The sequence below is a fragment of the Capricornis sumatraensis genome, chromosome 5, assembly GCF_032405125.1.
Source record: "Capricornis sumatraensis isolate serow.1 chromosome 5, serow.2, whole genome shotgun sequence".
Lineage (NCBI taxonomy): Eukaryota > Metazoa > Chordata > Mammalia > Artiodactyla > Bovidae > Capricornis > Capricornis sumatraensis.
In genome coordinates this window covers 115,774,236-115,786,654 of record NC_091073.1, presented here as the reverse complement: position 1 = coordinate 115,786,654, position 12,419 = coordinate 115,774,236, and the positions used below count along the sequence as shown (strand labels likewise).

The window sequence follows — 12,419 nt, the reverse complement described above, 5'->3', positions numbered from 1 at the left end:
ATATAGAAAAGAATCCTTAATGGGAGTCATCTTGGTCAAATTAATAATGTTTGTTTTCAATATGTCCTTGTAAATGTCACATTGTTCTAATTATTTAGTTACAGTGAATGCTTTTCATGTTAAATGCATTTTAGGGAAGAATGATCAAGACTGTTTTAAATAAAGGGTGTTATGCTCCTGCTTGAGGCCAGCAACTGTAAAAGGGCAGTAATATTCTTTCGTTCTGTGACCTCGACTTAAGTGTGGATTAACTGGCCCTCTGTCTCCTTGGGAATGTGCCAGGCACTGGGGCCAGGTGCAGTGAGGATAACACGTCCCATCACTCCAGAACCTGAGATCCTCCAATAAGTTAGCTATTCCGAAGTGTCTTGAACACATAACCCAAACAAACTAGAATTTCCATTTTCTCAAGGCAGGCCACCCGACAAACAGTAACATTTTAACCTCATCTTACCTCCTTCTAGGAGGAGAAAGAAAAGAGTGTTATTTAATGCCTCAAAATGTTGGAGTCTAAGAAAATTTTAACATCCTTATTAAGTCTAACAGCCTGAACTGTAATGATCATAAATGTTAAGTCATTCTAGAAATAACTTTTGTGTAATCTTGTAAAATAAATACATGAAATTATTTTTTGGATGCTTCAATAGGAATGTTGTCCCACTGGTCTACAGAAACAGTCAATTAGTTTTAAATAGTTCCTTGCTGGAATTAGTTGATCAAGGCTCCTGAATAAACTGAGGTCTGGTTAACCAGACAGGTCCATTCTCTGAGAAGGAACGGTCAGTTCCCAGGTTGTGATGAACCTGAGCTTCAGATATATCTGCCAAAGAAAGTCCCTGAATCACGGCCATGCGTCTATTTAGGATGGAATAATACATGGAGTAGATCAGTTAGAATAGGGCAGGATTTTCCACGATTCCAGAATAATAGCAATAACAATCGCAATCACAACTTGGCTTTATTTTGGTCCGTCCATTCAGAGGACACTGTCTGCTAGGATCTTGTCACAGGCGCATAAAGACCAGACAGAGCGAAAGAAGAAGAGCAACCTAACTTACGCATTCTCTAAGAAGTGTCCACACTCCTGCTACCGACTATAAAAGACACAGAGCCAACACATCTCAACATCTGGCTCTAATTCCTCACCGTGGTGCTGACACACACATACAGTCTAACCCAGTATCTTGTAGGTAAAGCAGAGGGAAAACCTTTTGTCTTGGGTGATCACCAGGTGTTATAGCTGACAGTTATAGACACCGGATAGTTATAAGACTACAGACGTGGAGCGGTGCAATCGAGTAGAATCTGATCCAAAGTAAAACCAGCGATCCAATAGGGGGCTGCTTCCCCTGGGTCTGAGAGCTTCTCTGGGTTGTACTGACGGTTCTTGCACAGGAGGGACCGCACCCCTGTGCCTCCAGTGGGAACTCTCAGAGAACCGGCACACACTGAGGTCTCTCTGAAAACTGCTAAATCACAGCTTCCCTCTGTCCTTTCCTTTCCTTTTCCAATTCACAGGACACCAGAGAAATATCTTATGAACAAGAACTAGTTACTACCACAGCCCATTAGAGGCTGACTCTATGTAAAAAGCAGAAAACGCGGGAAGCCGTGTACATGTGCACCAACTTTTCTCCAGGAAAAATATCCACGTTCTAAGGGCGCTGAAAACCGTAGAAAACGGGCCCTGTTCCTGTGGGTTTTCAGAACACCTCTCTAAACACACACAAAATATTCGACAGATAGTACCTACAAATGTTGACCATCGCTTAAACTCTAAAAGCAGTTTTTGTATTATTTTTGTTTTGATACAGAAGGGGAAACTCAGCTATAAAGAAATATCAAAAAGTTATTATTATTTTTTTGTGTGGCCATCAGTCTCCAGGAGTTTGCCGTCGCTTGCCTTCCCCGGCTTGTGCTGATATCTTAAGGGTGTGCTCAGGGGTCTGAAGTCGGGTGCTTCCGTCCGTCCCTTGCCCTCCTCCCTGCTCACGCTCCCCCCTCCCTCGCCCCCCACTTCCCGGAGCCAAAGAGCCGGCCCTCAGATGAGCCACTCCTTTTTGCTCTCGTCGATGGTCTCTGTGAAGTTGGGGTCGTTGTTCATGATGGCGGCGTCGGCGCTCTCGGCGGACTCCGCGCCCTTCGCCTCGTTGGTGTGGTAGGTGCCCTTGTGACGGAACATGTAGCGAATGAGGAAGACCAAGGTGCAGAGGATGGTGAAGATCACCACGGCGATGACCCCTGGGGGACACAGACAGAGGGGCGAGAGGTTAGACGCGGCCCGAGGAGCCCGCCAGCACCCCGCGCCTCGTCAGCTCGGCTCCCTCCAGGAGCCTTTCCTTCAGGAAACACGGAACTCCCCAACAACGAGACCGGCAGCACCGGACGCGGAAGGAGGCCGGCTTCCACAGTTACATCTGGAGACGTCAACACTTTCCTCCCAGGGGTTGACAGGACGATGAAACAGAAAACCAGTAAGCCTTCAGAAGACCTCAAAAACAGTTAACGAACTTGACCTAAGGAAGTAACACCAGCCCTACACGTCTGTCTTAGAGGAGCCGGATATACCACTCAACTCGTTTTAGGAGGCCAGAATTATCCTGACACGATTACCAGACAAACACACTACAAGAAAATGATGGAGCAGTGTCTCTCCTAAATAAAATGGTAGCAAATCAAACCCAGCAATATGTAAAGGGGAACAGATTATAACAAAAATGGTGTCAATTCTAGGAATGTAAGATTGAGTTAACATTTAAAAATAAAGCAATGTAATTAAAAAACCTTTATCAATAAATGCACATGACTAAAAAAGAAATATGAGAAATTTCAACACCCATTTATCATGAAGCCTCTCAGGAAACTATCAATAGAAAGAAACTTTCAACCTTGAAAAAGGGCATCTTTGAGAAATCTGCAGCTAATATTGCACTTAATAGTGAAAGATTAAACACATTCCTCCTAAAATATGGAAAAATGCAAGAGTGTCAACTCTCATCACCTTAACTCATGACTGAAACTAAAAGTTCTAGACAGTCGAATAAAATAAAAAGAAACAAAAAGTGTACCGATTGAGAAGGAGAACTCTATTCTCAGATGACAGGATTGTCTATATAGAAAATACTAAGGAATATACAAAAAAAAGTTGCTGGAACTCACAGTAAATTTAGCAAGGTGAAATTTATATTTTTATATATTAGCAAGAAATACTTGGAAATGAAAGTAAGAAAATAGTGCCACTTATAACAGAATGAACTGAACTGTTCAAGACTGTGCACTGAAAATCATAAAACCTTGCTGAGACAAACTAAAGAAGACCTAAATAAATGGATGCATATACCATATTTCAATGTCAATATTGTTAAGCTGTTCATTTATAGATTTAATGCAATCCAATGAAAATAATAGCAATTTTTTGTAGAAATGTATAAGCTGATTCTAAATTTTATATGGCAATGCAAAGGACCCAGAACAGTCAAAATAGTTAAAAAAAAAAAAAAAAAGAAATGATTGTAGAACTTACATTGCTTATTTCAAGACTCACTTTAAAGATACAATAATAAAGTAAGAGTAATATTGACCAAAGAAAGAGATGTAAATCGATAGAATAGAGTCCAGAAAACAGACATACAAATCTATAGACAATTGATTTTTGACAAAAGTAACATGGAAATTAAATCAGAAAAAAAATCTTTTCAACAAGTGATCTCAGAATAACTAGATATTTCTTTGGCAAATGATGATTTTTGACTTTTATCTCATATTATATACAGGTATTAACTCAAAGTGACTATGTGTATGTGTTAGTCGCTCAGCTGTGTCCAACTATGGGATTCCCCATGCTGGCTCCCGGCAGTGACCCCACAGACTCTAGGCCACCAGGCTCCTCTATCCATGGGGATTCTCCAGGCAAGAATACTGGAGTGGGTTGCCATTTCCTTTTCCAGGTGATCTTCCCAACCCAGGGATCAAACCTGGATCAAACCTGGGTCTCCCACATTGCAGGCAGATTCTTTACCATCTGAGCCACCAGGGAAGCCCCTCAAAATGATTATAGACTGAATAATTAAAAACAAAAGCTAGAAAACTTCTGGGAGAAAACAGGAGAAAATCTTTACAACCTTGGGGTTGGCAGATTTTTAGAAAGGATTAAAAAATATCACAAACTGTAAAAAGGTTAGAAAGTTGGACTTTAGAAAAATTAAAATCTGCTTTTCAAAAAATACCACTAAAAAAATGAAACAATGAGAATGCAAGAAGAACTCTTACAATTTAGTAGAAAGAAGTCAAACAATCCAATTAAAAGAGGAGAAAGATTTAAATAGACACTTCACAAAAGATTTGCAAACAGTGATAAGCCTGGAAAAAGATGCTCATAAGTCATCATATAGTTGCACATTAAAACTTCAGTGAGGGGGCTTTCCTGGCAGCTCAGTGGTGGAGAATCCACTTGCCAATGCAAGAGACACAGGTTTGATCCCTGGGCCAGGAAGATCCCTTTTGCTGTGGAGCAACTAGGCCCGTGTGCCACAACTACTGAGCCTGTGCTCTAGAGCCTGGGGGCTACAACTACTGAGCCCACGTGCCACAACTGCTGAAGCCTGGGGGCCCTAGAGCCTGTGTTCTACAACGAGATAAGCTGCCACAATGAGAAGCCTGGGCATTGCAGCTAGAGAGTAGCCTCCCGACCCCCACCGCAACTAGAGAAAAGCCTGTGCAGCAAGAAGACCCAGCACAGCCATGAATAAATAAAATTAAAACCCAAAAGATACTATAAACAGAAAAAGACTGTTAACAACAAACAGGGCGCAGTGAGTTACCACCACTCATCAACGAGATAGCTACAAAGAGTGACAGTACCAAGTGTTGGCAAGATTGTAAAGCAATTTGACCTCTCAGATATTGCTTATGGAAGCATAAAATGGTTCAACCATTTTGGAAAACGATATGGCAGTTTCCCGTACAGTTAAATGTCTACAATAACCCAGCAATTATACTCCTAGGAATTCCCAGAGAAACTAAAACTTATGTTTACAAAGGCCCGAACTTGGACAAGAATATTCATAGCAGCTTTTGTCCAAACAGCCCAAGCCGGGAAACAAACCAAACATCTATCAGCAGGAGAGTAGATAAAGCAAATTCTCCTTCATTCATACAAAGGAATACAACTTGGCAGTAAAAATAAACAAACCGCTGGTGATATAACAATGTCAACAGATTCTCAAAAACACGTTGAGGGAAAGAAGGCACAACAGATTACATACTATGTGATTCCATTTCTGTGAAACCCCAAAAAGAGGCAAAAGAAATCCACGTGACAAAGGCAAGCGGAGTGGGGGAGGGGCAAATTACAAAGGGGTGCGAGAGAACTTTTAGTGGATGGAAATGTTCTGTGTCTTGATTGTGGCTGTGGTTATAGGAATGTTGGAGAAGGAAATGGCAACCCGCTCCGGTATTCTCGCCTGGAGAATTCCATGGACAGAGGAGCCTGGTGGGCTGCAGTTCAAGGGGCTGCAAACAGTCAGACACGACTGAGCGACTAACACTATAGGCATATGTGTTTGTCAAAAGTCATAACGTGTTGCGTTTAGATAAGTGCATATTATGCTTCAATAAAGTTAATATTAAAAAAGCAAAATAACAAGGATAAGGATTATACCAGAACTCTGAACAATGTGATTAAGCACCATTTCTAAATGTATTTGGGCTTTCAGGCAGCTCGGGGGTAACGAATCTGCCTGCAATGCAGGAGACACAGGAGATGCAGGTTCGATCCCAGGGTTGAGAAGATCCCCTGGAGGAGGAAATGGCAACCCACTCCAGTATTCTTGCCTGGAGAATCCCACAGACAGAGGAGAATGGTGGACTGCAACCCATAGGGTCGCAGAGAGTTGGACACGAGAGAAGCAACTGAGTATGCACGTACACATGCTCAGAATATATTGTGATTCTCCAGGCAACAATACTGGGGTGGGCTGCCATTTCCTTCTCCAGGGGATCTTCCCAACGCAGAATCGATCTCCCGCATTGCGGACAGATGCTTTACCGTCTGAGCCACCAGGGAAGCCCTGTAATTTAATAGTCACATATATGTAGGTGTCCTGGAGAAGGCAATGGCACCCCACTCCAGTACTCTTGCCTGGAAAATCCCATGGACGGAGGAGCCTGGTGGGCTGCCGTCTATGGGGTTGCCAAGAGTCGGACACGACTGAAGGCGACTTAGCAGCAGCAGCAGCAGCAGCATGTAGGTGTCCACTTTCTTCCTGTGGAAAATAAACCTACTGACTAGCTGAGTTGATTGGCTGAGTTTAAAATCCTTCATATGCTTAACAGTATTAGCCGTCCTCAGAGAGACAGGAAACATCTTTATAAAATAAGGCGGAAGAAGCAGAGAAAGAAGAAGGCAACAGGTGATATTTACTGATCCAAACACGAGGAACTATACTAAGAGAGTCAAACTCTTATGCAGGTTTCCATGGTGGGAAGAAAAGCCTGGAATATTCAGATACTCTGGCTTATTAATGGTCTGATAATTTGTATTAAGATAACTGAAACCAGACTGGCATAGTCCTTCCCATTTTTGTAGCAAGCTACTCTGGATCATTTCGGATGCAAGAGGAGGATGAGGGCATAAACAGATGTCCTGGCTGTTGCCCTGTCAGGCTGCCGTGACAGCCTGCTTGTGTTTTCAGATGCTGGCTCGCTTCCTACTACTGTTCTTTTTCCTTTTTTAAAATAATAAGTCAGCATTAAGAAGGAGCCAGGTTACATTTGCCAGTTTCTCCACACCTGTACGCCTCAGTCTTCAGCCATATTTAAACAGCAGAATAAATAAAGTACAAGTCTAGTACAAGTCCTTTTCCTCTAGACAATGCTTTATTGAAAATGACTACTCCCCACAAGTGAGGAAGCGCCTGTGCTGTGCGTCACCTACCTCCGATGATGGCCGAGTTTCTGTTGACTCCATTTCTTATGGCCTGGCCTTGTCCTGGGTTATACGGAAAATCAGCACTGGCTGTAGAGGAGGAGATAAAAAGTCATGTATATCATTTATCCCGGATAATCTGATATCAATTTTTTCATAAAATCCTTCAACACTGCCTGTTTTCCCAAATGAGACCTCTGTTTCATTTAAACCCATTTTGTTATTGTTGCCCACAAGAATCACAGCCACCTCAATGCCTGCTGTTTTCCTTTATACAAGGCCCAGACGAGCACCATATCTCCTTGGGAGGAATATTAAAATTTTTAGAACAACCTGAGCAGGACTGTCGGTTGTTGGTTCCACTGACAGACAAGTTGAGAATACTTCTTAAGTTTGGCTGAAATCTGCCTCCCAGCCACTTTGATCCCTTTCACAACTGATGGAGTTGGGTATGTTTGCTGATGAGCTTTTTAGAACTTACAGTATTAGTTTCAATTGCTAAAAATTAAAAAAATTTGAAGTACCAAAGTGAAAGTCGCTCAGTTCGGTCCAACTCTTTGTGACCCCACGGACTATACAGTTCATGGAATTCTTCAGTCCAGAATACTGGAGTGGGTAGCCTTTCCTTTTTCCAGGGGATCTTCCCAACCCAGGAATCAAACCCAGGTCTCCCACACTGCAGGCTGATTCTTTACCAGCTGAGCCACAGGGAAGCCCAAGAATACTGGAGTGGGTAGCATATCCCTTCTCTAGGGGATCTTCCCATCCCAGGAATTGAACCAGGGTCTCCTGCATTGCAGGCAGATTCTTTACCAACTGAGCAATGTATAATATTATATGCTACAGGTGTACCATATAGTGATTCACAAGGTTTAAAGGCTATATTCCATTTATAGTTATTATAAACTATTGGATATTATTCCCTATGTTGTACAGTCTATCCTTGTAGTTTTATATGTAATATTTATACATAATAGTTCATACCTCTTGACACTACGCTTGTACCGCCCCTCCCCTCATGCCCTCTTCCCACTAGTAACCACTAGTCTGTTCTATACATTTATGAGTCTGCTTTTTTTGTCATATTCACTAGTTTGTTGGGTTCTTTAGGTTCCATGTATAAGTGACATCATACAGTCTTTGCCTTTCTCTAATTTACTTCACTTAGCATAGTACCTTTCAAGTCCACCAATGTTGTTGCAAATGGCAAATTTTCATTCTTTTTTATGGCTGAGTAGTATTCCATTGTACAGCTGGACTACATCTTTAGTCCTCTGTGCCTGGACACTTAGGTTGCCTCCAAATCTTGGCTATTGTAAATAATACTGCCATAAGACGCTGGGGTGTATGCATCTTTTTGAATTAGTGTTTTTGTTTTAAAAAGGAATCATTTATTTAAACAAGCATCTTATGTGGCTCTAGTAAAATACTGTACGCTTCAGGAATTTGTTAGGGGATAATATCTCCTAAGTGTTGGGAAGAATATTAACTGCCTAATAACTTTTCTGTTTCTGAACCTATTTCAGCAAATCTTTGCAGCATGCCTACCACGTGTCAGCTGCCATTCTAAGTGCTGGGGATATTCAGCAAAGAGTAAAAAAGATGAAAATTGTTACTAATGAGAACTTTTCATGCCTCACTGAAGAATTTGGTTTATATAGTCCAAATACTAACCTGAAGCATGGATGGGATTTTAGTTATGACCCTGTCTATGTATAGCAACTTGCCTGAAATGGCAGTGCAGCTTCCATGTTGTAACTCACACAGTCAATGCACACAGTAAGATTTGGTTATCAATACACATATTCCCTGAGGTCAACCACCCTTCAAAAAAATGAGTGGTGCTTTTCAAGAAAAAGGCCTGAAATTTCACTACTCATCTTGGGCATAGTCCCAACATCTTCTGAAGTTGTATTTACCCTTCTCTGAACACTGTTTGGTCCATGTCCTTCTAAAAAGTCAAAAGCTTAATAGCTTGTAAATGGCCTAACTGGGATTACCACCCAGGCAGCATTAATTCCAAAGTAGATCGTCTTTCCTATATTACCTTTCAAGGGCTAGAACGACACAGACAGATCAGCTGTGGAGAAAACCCCAGCTCTCCGACAGTTCAGCTCAGGTAGGACCCATGGAAGGAAGAACTATTTTTAGGATGTTAGGTAGAAAGACTTATTTTGTTTGGACACACTGACTTGAAGCGCCTACAGAACACCCAGGCGGCGACGTCTACCAGGCATTCGAGCAGCCTGTGAGTGTCATGTTTCTCCTCTCCTTTTGATAAACACAGAAGCCTCCTGACCATTAAAAAAATACACAGCTTCAAAATATACTTAATAACAAAAAATTACAGCATCAATTCCGTCATTATTCTATTGGGTGGTATTCATAATACTATAAGACCATTTGCTCTTCTGCTTCAGGTAACACGGATGGTGGAACACAGCACAGTTCCTGCCCAAAAGAGAGCTTTGCATCCTTGGCCACAGAACTGCAGAAAAACACAGATGCTTAGACACCCTGACAACCTCTCTCTGGTTCTTCTGTGCTCTTGTCGCTCAGTGGTGTCCGACTCTTTCTGACCCCAGGGACTGTAGCCCACCAGGCTCCTCTGTCCATGGGATTCTCCAGGCAAGAACACTGGAGTGGGAGGCCATTTCCTTCTCCACTGGTTCTCTTGAAGTTACTGACATAAACAGTAGGGAAAGGTATGGATACGACTTGAACTCCTTGACATCGGGCAGAAGGTTTCCCTTGAGCTTCTTCTGCTTCTTCCCTCATTGAATCACTTTTCCCACTCACCCTTCCAGGCACATGGATGTCTGGTGCTTCAGGGGGATGTGTCTTTGCTCCTCCATGTGACACGCTCTGTCAGGACACCTGGTTGTCTTTCTTCTCTTTGTCCCTTAAATCTTACCACTTTCCTGAAACCATTCTGAGCCACTCCAGATGAACCATCTGCCCTCTTTTCAATGGCTGTCATCTTAATTCTTGTCACTCCATACATGGCATTCATCTTCTTAATGGCAGGGGCCAATCTTAGTTATATTTGCAGTCCCAATGACAAGTAGCAGAGCTAATTAGATCAAACTGCCAACATCCACGGGATCATCGAAAAAGCAAGAGAATACCAGAAAAACAACTACTTTTGCTTTATTGATTATACCAAAGTCTTTGACTGTGTAGATCACAACAAACTGTGGAAAATTCTGAAAGAGATGGGAATACCAGACCACCTTTCCTGCCTCCTGAGGAATCTGTATGCAGGTCAAAAAGCAACAGTTAGAACTGGACATGGAACAAGAAGACTGGTTCCAAATTGGGAAAGGAGTACGTCAAGGCTGTATATTGCCACCCTGCTTATTTAACTTCTATGCAGAGTACATCATGAGAAATGCTGGACTAGATGAAGCACAAGCTGGAATCAAGATTTCTGGGAGAAATATCAATAACCTCAGATATGCAGATGACACCACCCTTATGGCAGAAAGTGAAGAGGAGCTAAAAAGCCTCTTGATGATAGTGAAAGAGGAGAGTGAATGAGCTGGCTTAAAATTCAACATTTAAAAAATGAAGATCATGGTATCTGGTCCCATCACTTCATGGCAAATAGATGGGGAAACAATGGAAACAGTGAGAAACTTTATTTTCTTGGGCTCCAAAATCACTGCTGCAGCCATCAAATTAAAAGATGCTTGCTCCTTGGAAGAAAAGCTATGACCAACCTAGACAGCATATTAAAAACCAGAGACATTACTTTGCCAACAAAGGTTCATTTAGTCAGAGCTATGGTTTTTCCAGTGGTCATGTATGGATATGAGAGTTGGACTATAAAGAAAGCCGAGCGCCGAAGAATTGATGCTTTTGAACCTGGTGTTGGAGAAGACTCTTGAGAGTCCCTTGAACTGCAAGGAGATCCAACCAGTCCATCCTAAAGGAAATCAGTCCTGAATATTCATTGGAAGTACTGATGCTGAAGCTGAAACTCCAATATTTTGGCCGCCTGATCTGAAGAACTGGCATCATGGACATGAGTTTGAGCAGCTCTGGAAGTTGGTGATATACAGGGAAGCCTGGATTGCTGTAGTCCATGGGGTCACAAAGAGCTGGACACAACTGAGCACCTGAACTGAACTGACTGGTATAATTAAAATCAGTCCATTAAGAGGTATGCAAACATTTGTGTGAAAAAAGACTATAGCCCTCCAGGCTCCTCTGTCTATGGAATTCTCCAGGCAAGAATACTGGAGTGGGTTGCTATTTCCTTCTCCAGGGGATCTTCTAAACCCAGGGATTGCACCTGGGTCTCCCATATTGTGGGCAGATTCTTTTACCATCTGAGGCACTTAGGGGAGCCAATAAAATCTCCTATGCAGGTACAATTTTGGAAGTCAGCTGCCTAGACTCAATTCCACCCTTAAAGCAAAGCACCATCCTTACTCTTCCCAACAGAGGAAAGGAACATATTGAATACAGAAAAGCTGTATAATAATAATTTCTGTGTCTGCTAGTCTGATTATTATCAGAAAAAAATCAGTGGAAACCCCCCAGGTCCCAGAGAAGTCCTCATGAAATTCCAGGGCTTTGTTTATAACTTGAGCTTGCTTCTCCGAATGCATGTAAGTGCTTCTTCCCTGGAGGCAAATCCATTTCATCCTGGCATGCACACTGATATGCTACTTTGATAGATATATTTCAGATGATTTCATTGTAACCGTTCTTTCCCCTGGGTACTAACATCCTCTTAGAAATGCACATAGAGGAACACAGAGGCCAAGAGACACCGATGAGGCCAAACCACAAACCTCATTCTGCTACCAATTTTTATGCCCTCCCACCCTCATTCAAGTTTGCTGCGAGAGCCATTTGTGTGGTGCTAGAGTATCAAGGAACCTATCCATATTTTGCGAAACATCATGACTTCACTTTCACTTTTCACTTTCATGCATTGGAGAAGGAAATGGCAACCCACTCCAGTGTTCTTGCCTGGAGAATCCCAGGGACGGGGGAGCCTGGTGGGCCGCCGTCTATGGGGTCGCACAGAGTCGGACACGACTGCAGCGACTTAGCAGCAGTAGCAGCAGCAGGTTCAAAATAGACTTTAGGTATTTAGTCTCAGGCCCAGACTTGTGTCAAACAGGCAAACACTACATTCAATATACTTTCCTCCTGGATCCCCAAATGACACTTGTGGACAAAGAATGTCACCTGCCAAAGGATGCTGTGGCCATCAAGCCATCAGCGGCCCCCATGCCCACCCCCACAGCACACCCTGAGGGGATTCAGGCTGGAGAAAACAGGATACTGGCCCTAGAGAGTGAAGATGTAGATCGAAGGAATGATTTCCATCAACCCAGACTCTTGCATCTTCTCATACATAAAAAATGGCTAAATTCATTAACTTGAGATGTCTGGTTTTTCTTTAATGAATAGTAATCTTTTGATGTTCCAACTGCTTGTTTTGGTTGCAAAAAACTCCCATATATCCTGGCTCCTC

The 12,419-nt window shown here is 42.5% G+C and overlaps 1 protein-coding gene across 1 annotated transcript in view; it reads right to left on the bottom strand.

The window, feature by feature from the left end:
• Nucleotides 1-2,041: 2,041 nt before the first annotated feature.
• The window catches only part of CNTNAP2 (contactin associated protein 2), a 1,643,722-nt gene continuing 1,633,344 nt past the window's right edge, over nucleotides 2,042-12,419 (bottom strand). Inside the window, exons 23-24 of the mRNA XM_068972445.1 lie at nucleotides 6,935-7,015; nucleotides 2,042-2,241 (exon numbers count right to left, since the gene is read on the bottom strand). Of these exons, the coding sequence (XP_068828546.1) occupies nucleotides 2,042-2,241; nucleotides 6,935-7,015 (281 nt within the window). The remainder of the gene's footprint in view (nucleotides 2,242-6,934; nucleotides 7,016-12,419) is intronic.